Source organism: Podarcis filfolensis (assembly GCF_964270895.1).
Source record: "Podarcis filfolensis genome assembly, chromosome: 1".
NCBI lineage: Eukaryota > Metazoa > Chordata > Lepidosauria > Squamata > Lacertidae > Podarcis > Podarcis filfolensis.
Window position 1 is genome coordinate 24,316,485 of NC_139604.1, and position 15,119 is coordinate 24,331,603.

The 15,119-nt window shown below is 47.4% G+C and overlaps 1 protein-coding gene across 4 annotated transcripts in view; it reads left to right on the forward strand.

The window, feature by feature from the left end:
- The first annotated feature begins 3,412 nt into the window (after positions 1-3,412).
- UBE2E3 (ubiquitin conjugating enzyme E2 E3) overlaps positions 3,413-15,119 on the forward strand; it is a 96,312-nt gene continuing 84,605 nt past the window's right edge. Inside the window, exons 1-3 of one of the 4 annotated variants that reach the window (XM_083572999.1) lie at positions 3,413-3,507; positions 5,619-5,821; positions 8,134-8,184. In XM_083572999.1, coding sequence (XP_083429125.1) covers positions 5,628-5,821; positions 8,134-8,184 — 245 coding nt within the window. In that variant the 5' untranslated portion in view covers positions 3,413-3,507; positions 5,619-5,627. Of the gene's footprint in view, positions 3,515-4,321; positions 4,558-5,618; positions 5,822-8,133; positions 8,185-15,119 lie in introns of those variants that run through there. The other 3 variants (XM_083572998.1, XM_083573000.1, XM_083572997.1) reach the window with 3 other exon arrangements.

Below are 15,119 nucleotides of genomic sequence, written 5' to 3' on the forward strand. Positions count from 1 at the left end.
GTATCCCATCCTTTCTCAAATTTGGGTCCCAGATGCTGTTGGATTACAACTCCCATCATGCCTAGCTACCAGGACCAGTGGCCAGGGATGATGGGAGTTGAGGTCCAACAACATCTAGGGAACCCAAGTTTGAGAAAGGCTGATACGCTAGCTGGCAGTGGCTCTCCAGCCCTACCTGGAGGATTTCTGGGATTGTACCTTCTGCTACCCACTGAGACATGATCCTTCCTCTTCCCCATCCTTTCTACATGGCCAGCAAGGGAGTGGTTGAGTCCCAAAGAGGAGGAGGCTCCTTTACCTTGCTCCTGTCACTTGCTCCGACAAGTTGAGTGAAGAGGTGGTTAAGTGGAGGAGGATCAGGGCCACAGGACTCTGGTGGCCGGAGTGGGCCCCTGAGTCAGGACATTGGCCCAGCAATACCAACCCTTGCAGATGTCAACATGAATAATAGCCTACCTTGCAGGACAGTTGTGCTATACAACCAATTTTCCCCTGAGAACAACTCCCTGAGTATGCATCTTCTACCCTCGATTTGAAGTGAACCCAGAGAACCAGCACATGCTGGCAAGATAGAGGATCCTGTCTCACATCATTTGGCATATACAATAGAATTGTGGTGGGCAAGGAGATGGCAAGGTCCATGGAGAGATGAACACAGGCCAACCTATGCAGCTGAAATATCTTAGGAACCATTGACACAGGGCTTGGTTGCCCACATGCAACAAGAAGGAAGGGAGAAGGACTCTCGAGCATGTCACACGCAGCCCCCCCGCAACACATAAGGAATTGTTACTGTGGACTAAGTATGTGTGCACCTGTGGCCTGCAAAAAAAGAGGTGGATAGATTGCATGGGGGTCAATATGCTATCTCATCAGGAGGACGTAGTAATTGGGGTGGAATTCAACGTTACATTAATAGGAGTGTTCGGCCAGTGCAGGCACTTTTGCTTGCCAGACAGAATGATCTCCCTTCCTCTTCTCCCCCTTTCCACCCCATGCACTGTTCTGCAGGTTCTCCTGAAATTCCACAGCAGGATTGAGGGCATGTGGGAGAGGATGGAAGAAATCCCATTGCACTAGCGGGATTCCTTGCACTGGCTTCCGCTAGCACAGTGGGCGAGTTGAATAGCAGACATGCACCGCCTCTGTAGTTTCCTCGGCACCTGTTGCAGATCTTCCCTTTCCAACAAGCCTTTTAAAGTGGCGGTTTTTATCCAGGCATTCAGTTGGGTGGGTAAGGGACTTGCAGCCACTCACTCCTGCACATCACCCGCTTTATAGACTGTACATCCTGGGTGGAAGCACAAGTGAATTCACCCTTAGAATTCCTTGCTCACCTAGACACAGGTGTGCAGGTCGCAGCTTTTCAGATGGCAGTCTCAGTGCCTTGGCTGTGCATCCCTTGAGGAATATAGGCTGGGCGCTTAAGGCTTCAACCTCCGTCCCCCGCTCCCAAAGCATGCATCACCAAAAAAGGAGGACATAAAAGGATCCAGATTTGCATAGAATCGATACATGCTAATTTATGTTTGTAGACACAAATTTAGAAATTCTGTCTTTAGCGGTTTTGCCTGCAGAGCAGGCAGCAGGAGTGAAGACCTTTGCCCTGGCCAAGCCTATGGGCGTACCTCCTGCTCTTTTGATGCAGGTTTAGAATGTTCTGTATTGTTTGTCTAAAGAGAGACAAATCATGCACGTTGCCTTGAGTTTATTGGTGGAGAGTAAGGATATGGATGAATGAATGAAATACAAAGTGTTATGGGGGGAAATGGATTTTGAACTTGGACAAAAAGTGATGATGATGATGCCATGATATCTTCTCTCCCTGTCCCTCTTCTTTGTTTGAAAGCAAACAGATCAAAAGTTCAGTAGTTCCGACAACCCTTGTCCTCAGCCGTACAATCCAAGGGTTCTTGAATGAAGCTAGGAAAGTTCATTCAGGGTGAGATGCTTCGTATGTGGAGTAGCAGGAAACAAAATACTTTCCTGGGAAGAGAATTGAGTCCCAATATCTGTGGTGGAACAGTAGAAGTGTGACATCTTTAGGTTCAGTTCTGGGGAAGAAGAAGCAGAGGAGGAGGAGGAGGAGGATTGTAGAGTTGGAAGGGGACCCTGAGGATCATCTAGTCCAACCCCCTGTAATGGAGGAATATTCAGGCGTCCCATACGGGGATCAAACCTGCAACCTTGGCGTTATCAGCACCACGCTCTAGCCAAGATGATCTGTTCTCTGCAGTGCTTTTTTCTGAGGGGACACATACCCCTAAACATTTTGTGAATCTTTGCACTTTTGTCCATTTACTGTATTTATTTTTCCTGATTTGAACTATAAAATGGTGATTTTCTTGAGTCAAAATGAGAGTACCCCTAAACATTTTTTTAATAAAAAAGCCCTGGTTCTCTGTATCCATAGCAGTGCCCAGACAGGCTGACCCACCAGAAATATTGAGCTGGCAAGATGGACCTGAGCAACTTTTGGTTAGGCGGGCCTCTCTTTTTCCTTTCTGAAGCCCCAAACCTGTGCGTCACCTTCCAATAGTTTGGCTGAGCGTCTTTTTCAGAGCTCACCTTGCACAGCAAAGTGGGCCTCTCCCTTACTCAACCCTAGACTTTTATTTATTTCCCTGAGAACAGATAAGTACCATATCTACAGCTACCCCCTTTCCCAGGCTTAGGAGGCACCTCTAGAAAGAGCAGTTGGGGGGGGGCACAGGAACATGGATTGATTCTTCCTCAGCCCATTTCATCACAACTGCAAGGCAGCTGTCAGCTCAAGCCAGCCGATTCACGATTTCACTGCTCACCGCCACCATCCATAGCTGTTATCCCCCCCCCCCCACACCCAACATACCCGCAATAACTGCCGCCGCTGGCAAAACATGGGAGCGGTGTGTGTGTGTTAAGTGTTCCCCCGTGGGATGTCTAGGGGTGGGGTGGAGGGGCAGAGATGAGTGCCTCCAGAAGCCATTGCTTAAAACAAGAGCCAGGGTTCAAAGTTGTTGTTGGTGGTGGGGTGTCTCTCAGCACAGGCACCAACTCTTTGTCCTTGGCCAGCACCGAGGAAAGCAGGCACCCTGCAAAGGTAAAGAGCGCGCGCGCCCGCCCCGGCCCACAGGGGCGCGCGCGCGCTCTGCCAGCCGAGTAAAGCGAGCGAGCGAGCGAGCGCCGCCCCCCTCCACCGTTGCTGCCACCTTCTCCCTGTCAACTCCCCCCCCTCCACACTCTTCCCACCAGGACATACACCCGCCCCCCACGCCAACCCGCTCCTTCCTCCGTTTTGGAACTTTGCTGACTGCAACGTTCTGGAGCCGAACGTAGCGACACAAGGGGGCGGAGGCGGTGGAACGTTCGATCCTTGCCTCGTTCCATCCGGCCTTTCCTCCCCCCGGGGAAAGCGGGGGGGGGGAGAGAGAGAGAGAGAGGGAGGGAGCGTGAGAAAGAGGGAGCTCGCGATCCCCGAGCCACGTTACTCCTTACCCCGCCGCGGGAGCTGGCTTGGAGGAAAGGGTGCGAGGTGGGGATTGGTGGTGGGGCTGGGGGAGGAGAGGCGGCAAAGGGGAAATAAATAAATAAATTAGGAGGCCTCTGCAGCACCACCCTCCGGCCATCCAGCCGCACTGCACCTCCCCCTTTCTCACTCACTCACTCACTCACTCTCCCCCCCACCCCACCCCCCCGCTCCGACTCTCAATGTTCCACACTGCCCGGCCACAGAGCCTCCTCTGCTGCTTTATTTCAACGCCCCCCCACCCCACACCCGGGGCTGCTTCCATCCCCTCCAAGGACATTTTCTCTCCCCTGCCCTCCCCCCCTCCCGTCCATCCCTCCCCCCTCCGAGCTAACGTCGGGACAGGACGCCTGCGAAGGTAAAAGCAGAAACGGGTTAGGTGGCTGCAGCAGGAGCCTGGGCGAGCATGGTGGGGGGAGGAGGAGAGAAGAGGAGGAGGGGGAGGAGGGGGAGGGAAAAAGGAGCGCGGCGCCCGAGGTTGAGGGGGGGGGGCGCGTTGAAGGAAGAAAGAGAGATTGGTAGAGGGAGCTTTGTTCTTGTTTTCAGCGCTTGCTGCCTGGCGGTGGCCGGCAGAGCCGGAGGAGCCGAGACTTGAGTTCAAGCCTCACTTGGTGTGCACACACCACGCTGGTTGTGTGTGTGTGCGGGGGGGGGGAGGCTCCTGCCATAGCAGCCCCTCCATACCCTCCTGGCTGGGAGCTCGGCTCTCCCTACAAAGCCGAGGCGCGGGGGGCGGGGGGGGGGGCGAGACGGCGACGACTCTCTCTGTGTGTGAGAGAGAGAGGGAGCGCGGGGTGGTGGTCTTGGGGGGGCCCCGCAGAGCTGCAATTTTTGCCCTCCTGCAATTCCCGACGAGGATCCTCTGGTTTTTTTTTCTTCCTTCTTCTAAAAATAGAAAAAAATATAGATATATAATACAAATATTCCAAGCCCTCCGATCTGAGCCTCCCTGGATGTGTTTTTTTTAGAGGGGGCAGGAGAAAAAAAATATGTCGGTCTGTTTTGTAGAAACTGATCAAGACTCGGTGGCGTTGAAAGCTTTGCAGAAGGTGCAGTTTGAATTATGCTTCTTCTTTTCTCTCTCTCTCTCTCTCCCCCCCCCCCTTTCCCTCTCTCCCTCCTCCTCCTTTCCAGGCTGCTCGGTGGTGACCAAATGCAATTCTTGCTGCCGGCCGTGTAAATAGAACCCGAGCTCGCGGGTTTCTCTGGACGGAGAGAAAAGCATTTGAGTCTGAAATAGCAAATCCTCTCCAGCCCTTTAAATACAGGGAAACAAGAGGGAGTGGGTGGTGTTGGTGTTGGTGGGGGGTTTATTTCTCACTCCCCCTCCCAATTTGTATATCAGCTTAAGTCTTGGGGGTGGGGTGGGGGCTGGGAAGGAGGAGATATGTCTGCCTTGACCCCCTCTGCTCCAGTGTAAATATTTAGAGGGTATTACTGACTTGAAGGGGAAAAAATCCTATATTTTTTTGGCAAGCCTCTGCTATTTACAACGTGTCATAAGTTATTAATGCTCATTGCCTGAGTACTCTGCTAAATCTGCCTCATGCCTCCGAACAAAGTAGACAATTGACGTACTGTCTGAAGAATTGGGGAGTGTGTTGTGGGGCGGGGGGGGGGGGAGGACGCATGATAGGATTTGGAGGTGGGAGGAGAAAATCCATTTTTTTTAAAAAAATCTTTTAAAAAAATTCATAAACATTGGAACTGTTGCATTAGAACCTCAAACTGAGACGTGATTTTGGTCAACCCTATTTTCCCCCTCTCGTACACCCCCCCCCCCCAATTCCAATCTTCATCATGACCAGTTTAAGGGGCACCAAATAAGTATGCTTGCAGATGACAGGGGACTGAATGAATAGCCCTTCGCTGGGTGGAACTGATTTTTATTTAATTATTATGTGCAGGAGAGAAAACGTAACATCAACAATCGACACACAGTCATAATAAAGAGGAATCAATAGATTTGTTGTTCTTGGGTGAATTACAATAGAGTATAGCTTCAGTAGTCTTGGCCACCAAATGTATAACTAAGTCATATTTATTTTTCCTGGAAATTGACGTGTGTGTGTTTTTTCTTTTTGTCCCTCTTTTGCTCCTTCCCTGAAAGTTTTCCAAGATGTCCAGTGACAGGCAGAGGTCAGATGACGAAAGTCCCAGTACTAGCAGTGGGAGTTCAGATGCAGATCAGAGGGACCCACCAGCTCCTGAACCTGAGGAGCAAGAAGAGAGGAAGCCTTCGGCCACCCAACAGAAGAAAAACACCAAACTCTCCAGCAAAACGACTGCCAAGCTCTCCACTAGTGCTAAAAGGTAATATGTCCCACACACAAGTTTTGAGGGAGAAAGGTTTTATTTTTGTTTGTTTGCTTTGCTTTGCAAACAAGGGAAGGTCCTTAAGGTGAACTAACAAACTTTGAGATGTTGCTGTTCACTGTTGGGATGGCATGGAAATAGTCCGTGGATTAAGAGGTCTCTTTCTAACACCACGTCAGCGATGGCGGTAGAATGGGTCCAGGCAGAGTTGTGACCAGTGCGCTGTTGGGTTCACCCCCTGATTCTTGGGCGCTGCCCAAAGTGAGTGTGTTTAATGGGGAGTCGAGTTGTGAACTGCTTTGCCCCTGTATATGTGTGTGCTGGGGGCGCTGCTTCGATTCACTTTGCCCACTCGTAGAGCAGCTCCAGTTTCCCTGGGCGATGCAGCATCATCATGAGAGGTTCATTCATCCATGTACATTCATACCTGGATCTGAATGCTTCAACTCTTTCTTTTGGTGGGGATGGGAGGAAATGGGACGATTCATCATTTGGCTTCGGTTGGGTGCTGTAGAAGAGTACTTGACGAGAAACGACTCTTTTGCTCTTTTTCTTTTTGGGAACCTCATGTATTCACATCCATAGAAGGTTTTTTTGTTTGGTTGGTTGGTTCGTTGAAATGCAAGCAGGTGTGCTAGCTTGAGTGCCTTTTACCTCATCGGAAATACAGATTAATGACTGCCCTTCTATCTTGAAAGTTTCAAAAACTTGAGAGGAACCTGCTAGAGGCTACCTCTACGCATCTACGATTTGCAGCGTTCTGGAGATCCTCACTCACGGATTAATTTTCTTTAACAGCCTTCTGAATTGGGCAAACTTAAAATGCCTTGTTGATCTCTGCCTCTTTGGAGATAACCCAGTAATGATTTCCTCGAAGCTCACTTTTAGCTAGGAATCTGCGTTACATTCTCCAGTAGTGTATCTGACAAATGGCATCCAAGATATTTAAGGGTGCAACAATCTCCCACAAAGTCAGTGGGAGTGTTTAACACTTATTTCTGAGTGGGCCTATATGTTTGGAGGGTGCGTGTTGGAATATGCTGATGCCAAATGCCACACATTCATTAGCAGCTCTGAAACTTCGCCTTGCAGATGGGCAGTCCTGCAAAAATGACTTGAGGGGCGTGTTAGCTTTTACCATCTGCTGCTTTTAAATCGAAAACAGTAGAGTCTGAAAATAAAAGTACGTACAGTTGTTGAGGAGGGAAAATGATAAGAAGTGGATCTTTTGTGTAACTTCCGATGGATTTAAGATAACTTTTGCTAGCGGCTTACTAGGTATTTATATAGTAAGTTTACTGCTGATACATAAATACAGTGAGTGATTCTTTTAATATCCTGCTTGATCTTGCAAAATCTTAGCCCTGCGTGTTATTTGACCTGATGTTTTGTGTAAATTCATGCATGGTACAAATCCAGAGCAGTTCCATCTAAATCATTTGTCATCGCCATGGATCTACTACAGGCAAAACATAAATTATCTGAACTTTGCAAAATTAGCAGTAAAATACTCCTCCCTTCGAAAGAGAGAGAGAGAGAAAGAGAGAATATTTTGTTCCTTCTTTTGATGACTTCTATTAACTGTAGCAAAACTGGTGAAACGTTTTCTCTCGGGATCCAGGCATCTTTATAACTGCTGTCCAGAGATACCATCTGGGCTGAAATCACAACTGATAGATCAGTGTTTGTTTTATTTTACGGGATTTCTGGAAAAGGAAAGAAAAATGTTTCGTGGGTTTGAGGAGAGAAAGCAGCAGAAGGATGTCAAGGCTTAGTTCCAGCAACCTGGCTGCATATATACCAAGGTGATTGAAATGCTAAAAGTCACTAGTGGCAGTAGGAGAAGCATTGCGCCCCCCCAAAAAAAGTGTCCTTGTTTGTCATGCAGGCTACAACTCCCAGGCAATGTTGGTAGAAAAGTCATTCTCAAATATGCTTCTGTTTTCCTCCTGTCCCCCTCCCTCCCGGGTCTCATTTGCATATAAGATTAAAAAGAAAAAAGGCCTCCTAAAGAGCGGCTGGAAATCCCTGAGACTGACTTTCCTGAGGGCTTGGTGGGAATTCCCACCGGGCTGAAGGTGCAAATGCTCTATTTACCGCCACAGCTAAGAAAAGGGAAGCTGCAAAGTTTTCTCTGTTCTGGGATTTGGGTTATGCCTCTGAGAACAAAGAGGAAGCAGCCATGTTAGCATTACTGAAGCAAAACCAATCTTGCATTTAACTGCATGGTGGTAGAGGGCAGTGTAATTCCCCGAGATATTCCTCAGGCTCTCGCAAACGCTCTGTGTCTCTTCTCATTTTGCCAACAGGATTCAAAAGGAGCTGGCTGAAATAACCCTGGACCCACCTCCGAACTGCAGGTACGGGGAAAACTGCCCAAACTTATTATTTTTTTGGGGGGGAGGGGGTGGCCGCGGGGGGGGGGAGTTAGTGTGCCAACGAGGGCAGAAACGGGGGGGCGGGGAGTTAGTGTGAACAGAGGAACGCTTGGCGTTGGACAGATGTGTCGCTCTGCAATGTTTGTAAGTGGATTGAAGATAAATCAGGAGTTGTGTGAGGAACAAGTGCAGCCAGATGCTGGATAGAACGTACCATGAAGCTTTGATTGTTAGCTACACAGGGTAGGTGTCACGCTTGCTGGAATTAGTAGCCCTTGTTGACAAGTGCTATGTTTGCATAAGCTAAATTGTCATTACAGACGGGATTTCTTGTTAGCTTAAGGAGAGCTCAGGCTTACGGAATGGTGTGTTGGAATTGGAAGTGAAAGCAGGTAACCCCCTGGGTTGTTGGTTTTTTGTGTGACTGCGCTCTGCTTTCCCCACCCCCTTCCTTTTTTTTTTTGAAAGAAAGTTGTAAGTGCAGCATCTGGAAGTTTGGTTTTCTGGGCAGCCGAGAGTCCTGCGATAAAGAGGCATTGTAAACACAACTCGGAGACTCTTGGGAGCGGTGGAAGCTTTTAGCAAAGGAGAAGGGCAAGTTGGTGCGAATGAATGAATGCTTGTCTCTTTTTTTTTTTAAAATGTGAGAACTCTGGGGGATCTCTACAAAGAGTGAACGCTGGCTCAGCCTTTCGTTGAGAAATGGTCAGTTGTCATGCATGCATGTGCAGTAAGCAAAACTGTGATGTGTTCCTCGAATATTCAGTGTTGGGGCTAGGAAATAAAAGTTGTTCTGAACTGTGCTGGATACACCTATTGACTTTTTGCTCTTGATCAATTCTTGTACGCTTCCGTCCTCCACACCCGCTGTTTGCGTTGCAGTTTACAGTGACCAGTATATTGGAAGCATTCCTCATGTGCGAGAATATTGCACTATTCGGGCGAGGATTGCTCTTTAATTGGATTCTGGGGGAAATAGCTGTCAGAGCCTAAGTGGCTTTTTTATTTTTTTGCTGCTGCTGCTGTTGTGTTTTGGCGCAAGCGGTCTCTTTTATCACTTTCCTTACCTGCTCCAAAATAAATAAATACATCTTGACACCAGGAACTGGCGACAAAAGCGTTGACTTCTGCAGGGCAGGTCAAGCGCTATTCTGAGCTTTGTGCCGGCTCTTTGCTGCAACAGGTCGGATAGTCTGTTCTTTGTTGTTGCATTTGTGTGGGTTGTTGTTGTGGTGGTGGTTGTTTGTGTTACTGCTGTGTGGTCACATCACATATCTGGTCTGGCATCCTATAATGGAAACAGCAAAGCGGGATGATGGTAGAACGTTTTAAAGAGGGAAAGAAACCCACATGCATTTGAGGCTGCTGGTAGAGAGACTGAGCTATGAGCTTAGAGGCCCGCAATTTGAATTTCGACTTGGCACTGCCATCATCTAGCTCTAAACTGACTTATCAGGGGGAATTCCCAGCCCTGCCTGGAGGAACTGTGGACTGAACCTCCTTTCTGCATGCAAGGTAGATGGTCTCCTTCTAAGTTCTGGCTCTTCCCCCTGCAACCTCTCCATCCCAGAAAACTGTGTTCTTGCAACCTTGCAGTGTTTCTGTAAAGTTCGCCCAGGCTGAAGTTGGCAGTCTTCAACCTGCAGATTGATGCTCTGCCTTGTTAAATTCATAGCTGAACTGGAAGATGAGGCAGAGGCTGCCTCTCTGGACCATTTCTCCTCGTCCCACTCCCCTCTGCCCGCCTTCCCTGCTGCGCAGCACAGCTGCAATCCTGTTTTCCTATAGCAGCGGGGGTGGGTCAGGTAGCATAAACAGTTAATTTAAAGGCAAAACGGCAAGATTTGGGTGGTAGCCTGAAAATTGTTGAGTGCTGTAACCTATGTGAAGTGTTTCAAGCACACAGGGGAAACGCTGCACATATACCGGCGGCGAATGATACATTGCGCCAGTGAAAGAAATATTTGCTTCTCTGAAAGTAGATTTTATCGTGCTGTGCAGTGCATGTGGTTCTTCCCATCCTTGCTTACTGTTTGAGGCACTGCATGTGTTTGGAGAACTTTGGAATCCAGTAAGACTGCACACAGTGAGAGGGGTGGGGGGCTTATTGGTCTGTGGGTTTATTTCTGTTCTTGTTTTTATTATTCATTTTGTGTCTTTATCTTGCGTTGTTACGTTCTGAGGTCTACAGATGAAGGGCGGCATGCAACTTGGATAAATATATAATAAAATGACAATAAACTGCATAGTAATAATAATAATACTAATAATAATTTCTTATTTATACCCCGCCCATCCGGCTGGGTTTCCCCAGCCACTCTGAGCAGCTTGCAACAAAACACTAAAATACAATAACCTACTAAACATTAAAAGCTTCCCTAATCAGGGCTGCCCTTCAGATGTCTTCTAAAAGTTTGGTAGTTATTTTTCTCTTTGACATCTGGTGGGAGGGCGTTCCACAGGGCGGGTGCCACTACCGAGAAGGCCCTCTGCCTGGTTCCCTGTAACTTGGCTTCTTGCAGCGATGGGAACCACCAGAAGGCCTTCGGAGCTGGACCTCAGTGTCTGGGATGAACAATGGGGGTGGAGACGCTCCTTCAGGTATACTGGACCAAGGCATAGTTGTTCTTCCTTGAAAGCAAAGAGAGTGCAGGAAGGAAATGATAACGTTAAAAAGAGGAATCAGTAGCGGATATTTCTTTTTCTTTGAAAAAGCTCCTGGAGTATGAGAAATATCCAGGGGTAAATATCCATGAAGTCCACTATCTATGCCATGCGTGCCATCTTGCCCCCTCGATTGACAGGACTGCACAAAATCAGCATGCCATGCATGTACAGCCACCGTGGAACATTAAGGGGGCCTGGCCCTTTCACTGAAATTTTTTTTGGATGCCCAGCTCCCCAGCCCTCCTACATGGTGTGTCTGATCTATGCAGAGAGGTCTCAGAAGAAAGGGTGTCTCAGGTTAAGAACAGTTTCAGGTTAAGAACGGACCTCCAGGATGAATTAAGTTCTTAACCCGAGGTACCACTGTAGTTGCCTTTGACTGGACTTAACCGTCCAGGGGTCCTTTCCCTTTGTTTACCTTACATGGCATGTCTGGTCTATGCAGAGAGGTCTCAAAAGAAAGGAACCACCTGTCTCTTTGCAGGTGCTCAGAAGCAGCGAGAGGCACCACAGGATAAGGGATTCTTTTTCTCCCCACCAAATCTCATTCCAGAGGACTGTAAGGGAAAGATAGTCTCTCTCTCTCCCTGCCCACCCAAACAGGCTTGCACTTCTCATCTTGAGGAGGTTGTAGGTACGGTGAAAGAATTCTTAGTTTGTGAACGCTATGCTTTCCAGGGGCAACTTAGGATATCTCCCCACCCCCACTCCCCAAAAACACCTCTGGTGAGAGCCCCTTCCTCTCTTTAAGTTCTCGGTGATGTATACAGAACTCAGGTAGGGGCATCTCACAGAGTTCAGGTGATTATCAGTGTAGGGTCCCCAGTGTGGAACCAATGGCCATATTTTTAGAATTCTGCAGGTCTTTTGACAACAGTGGAGAAATCTGTGGAAATTACTTTGTAAAAGTTTGACTGATTTTTTTAATGTGTTTCCGCCGATAATTATTTTACATATATTTGTCTGTCAGTAGTTCTTGTTTTCTCTATACAGTTTTAGCGTGTACACTTCTTAAGGGAGGTCTCTGATAAAGCAGCTTACTTGGAAAGTTTGATAAACAGCCCCTGGTTAAAATAATAAGCGTGGACACTGTGCCCCCTTGCAGGCTTGAAGTGAAGAGAACGTAAATGCTGAAATTTTTGGAATTTCCCGCCGTAATTTATGGGATGGAATGCTTTCTCTACCTGATGCAAATTTGTTCACAACGAGGGTTTTGCTTTTTTATTTTGGTGGTGGTTTTTTTGGTTTTGTTTAAAGAGGCCATTGGATTCTACTGTCACACCAGCAATATGGAAAAAAGTTCCTTGTTCTGTGTGAGAAATAAGAGGTGAATGAAAGTGAAGCTTCCCCAGTAAAAAGGTAGCGTTATTGGGAGAGCTGTTTTGTGAGGGAATTGCCAGTACCTTGGAAGCTCAGGGTGTCTTCCAGTCGTGCTCTTAAACGGTTTTAAGGGCCATTTCGTAAACTGCATTTTGTCTTCAGAAACCACTTCCCAAGTATATAAATATGTGTGCCTTATGAAGGGCCCTTGTGTGCAAATAAACAGCAAATTACTGTTTGCAAATTACTCACGAGCAATGACTGGAAATCCCTTTTCTGGGGCGTGTTTTGGCGAAAGCTGCAATTTGCACATGTGGGCAGCTTTTAGAAATTGCGCTGCGCTTTGTACCTGGGAACCGGCGCCCAAAATGTACCATAGGAAGATAATAATAATAAAACGCATTTCTATATAGTGCATTTCAGACATACGGAGCGCGTCATGTAGATTGTGAAATGAAATCATTATCACAGACATTACCCCATTAAACAACATCCTCACCGTTAAGCGACAGGCTCAGAATGTTTACAACAATAAAGGCAAGGCATTGTTTCTTGTGCAGCCGAAGCGAGGCTCAGAATAGTAGCTTTTCTTGGTGAGCTTGTGTTCAAAGTGAGATTTGAACCCAGGACATCCTTGCTTGCGGTCCCTGCTCCTGGCTGTTACACAGCATTGGGTAGGGTTACGCTTTTTGCCTGTTCTGCTTCTGCAAATGGGATGAAAAGCCACAGTTGACTAGCATTTCCATCTGATTTCAAAATGATGCTCTCTCTGCTTTCTGTCTTGCATTAATTATCATCGCAGGCAATCCATTCCAGATTTAAAAGCCTGCTTAGCGTCACTCGTGCAAATGTCCTGAATTCAGAGCGGCAGGAGGAAACTGTTGTACTTTGTAGGTTGTGTTGGCACAATGCGGAAACACACCAGGTTTCCAGGTGCACTGTGAATGTTTAGGTTTGGAATTGCCTACGTCATATTTATTTTCTTACAGTGCCAGAACTTGGTTGAGAAGCTTCTCAGTCATTAAAAGTGGAGCTTGATAGCAGTAAAACTCCGCTCACAACTTTAGCACTGCTAAGCAGGGGAAAAAAGTGAGGTATTGGGGGGCAGGGCGGGGAGAGTGCTCTGCTTTGAATGGAAAACCAGTCTCTCCATTGTTTAAAGCTCCAGCATTTCAGGGTAATCGGGATTCGCAACAAACCCAGTTAGATGCTGCCAAGAGTGATTTCTCGTCGTCCGAGCTAAAAAGTAATCACAAATGGTAAGAGGAAGCTTGGCTTCTTCTCGTGCCAGAACGATACTAATATGCAAAGGAAATGATTGGATTACTTCGGGGGTTGCTGTGTGTTATTTTGTTTATATGTATAATTAGGAAGCCACTGTGGTAAATGTAATTGGGGATAATTTACCGTGCAGCAAACGTTAGCTTTCCTCACTGACTAGCAGCACTGCAAACATCGCGGCTTGCTCCATAATACAATTATGTTTATCAGCCTTTATCTGATGAATGTGAATATTCAGTGGGGGTTTTTTGCCGACAATTTGGCTTGCAATTTATTTATTTGCTGTTTATTTGTTTGTCGGAGCTAGAGCTATATTCACACATTACAGCCCTTCCCAAATTTGGCAGCGCTGCTGTTAGATTTCAATTTCTGTGTGAATTCTTTTGAGCTTCGTTCTTACTCTTCCCCCACCATCCACTTAACATTCCCATGTAACAGCTTCTTATATTTCACCTGATTTGACCTCTTTGTACTTGACACATGGAGAGAACAGGCCTTTTCCATCTTGGCCATTTGCTGATGCACATCCAAGACATTTGCAAGCAGTAGTTTAATGTGTCAGTGAGACAAATCCATGCTTTATTTTATTTTTATTTATTAATTAATTTATTGCATTCGTGTCTACAGAGCTCAAGGTCCTGCTCCTCTACCTGTTCTTCTTTCACCTTCACAACAACCCTGTGAGGTTGGCTCAAAGGGAACAGTGACTGATCTCAGGTCACCCAGTGAGCTTCATGGCTGAGTGGGGATTTGAACTTGGAGTTTCTCAGTCTGAGTCTTGATGCTCCAACCTTGGGATGGGGAGCCTGCGGCGCTTCAGACACTGCCAGACTCCCAACTCCCTGCAGCCCCAGCCACCATGACCAATGAATGGTCAGGGTTAATGGGAGCTGTATTCCACAACATCTGAAGTTCCTCACCTCTGCTCTAACCACTATACCACACTGGTTTGGAAACACGAGCTAATAAGGTGTTGACTGTGTGAATGCTCAGAGTGTGGATGGGGAGAGCGATATACATGCAAGCCCCACCCCAGTGTCCTTGAAGCTGTCTTGCCCTCCCTTACTCCTCAACCTTCCTTGTGTTGCGTTGGAAACATCTGCAGCGGGCTTCTATTCCTATTCGCTTGGGGTTTTTTTGCTTTATCTTGTCCATGGTTCTACATAGAGGGTTCAAGGGAACACGAGTAGAAGCCCCTTACAGACCTCCCTCCTGTAACATTAAGGGGAGGGGCAATCTTTCTGCCTGATGCCAAAATTACAATGAAGGAGTTGCCAGGCAAGCTTCCTTTGGGAGCACATTCCCCAGTTGAGGAACTGCCACTAAAAAGGCCTCCTCCCTACACCACAGATGCCTGGAGAAGGCCCTTTGCTGAAGATCCTAGAGCAGTGTTTCCCAAACTTGGGTCTCTAGCTGTTTTTGGACTACAACTCCCATCATCCCTAGTTAGCAGGACCAGTGGTCAGCAATGATGGGAATTGTAGTCCAAAAACAGCTGGAGACCCGAGTTCAGGAAACACTGGAGTATAGACGAGATAAGTGGTCCATCAGGATTACTGTCCTCAAGCCGTAAAGGCCAAAAACACGGCTTTGAATTTAGCCCAGAAACTAACTGGGAGTTGGGATTGGCACAACAAACTGGCAGAAGA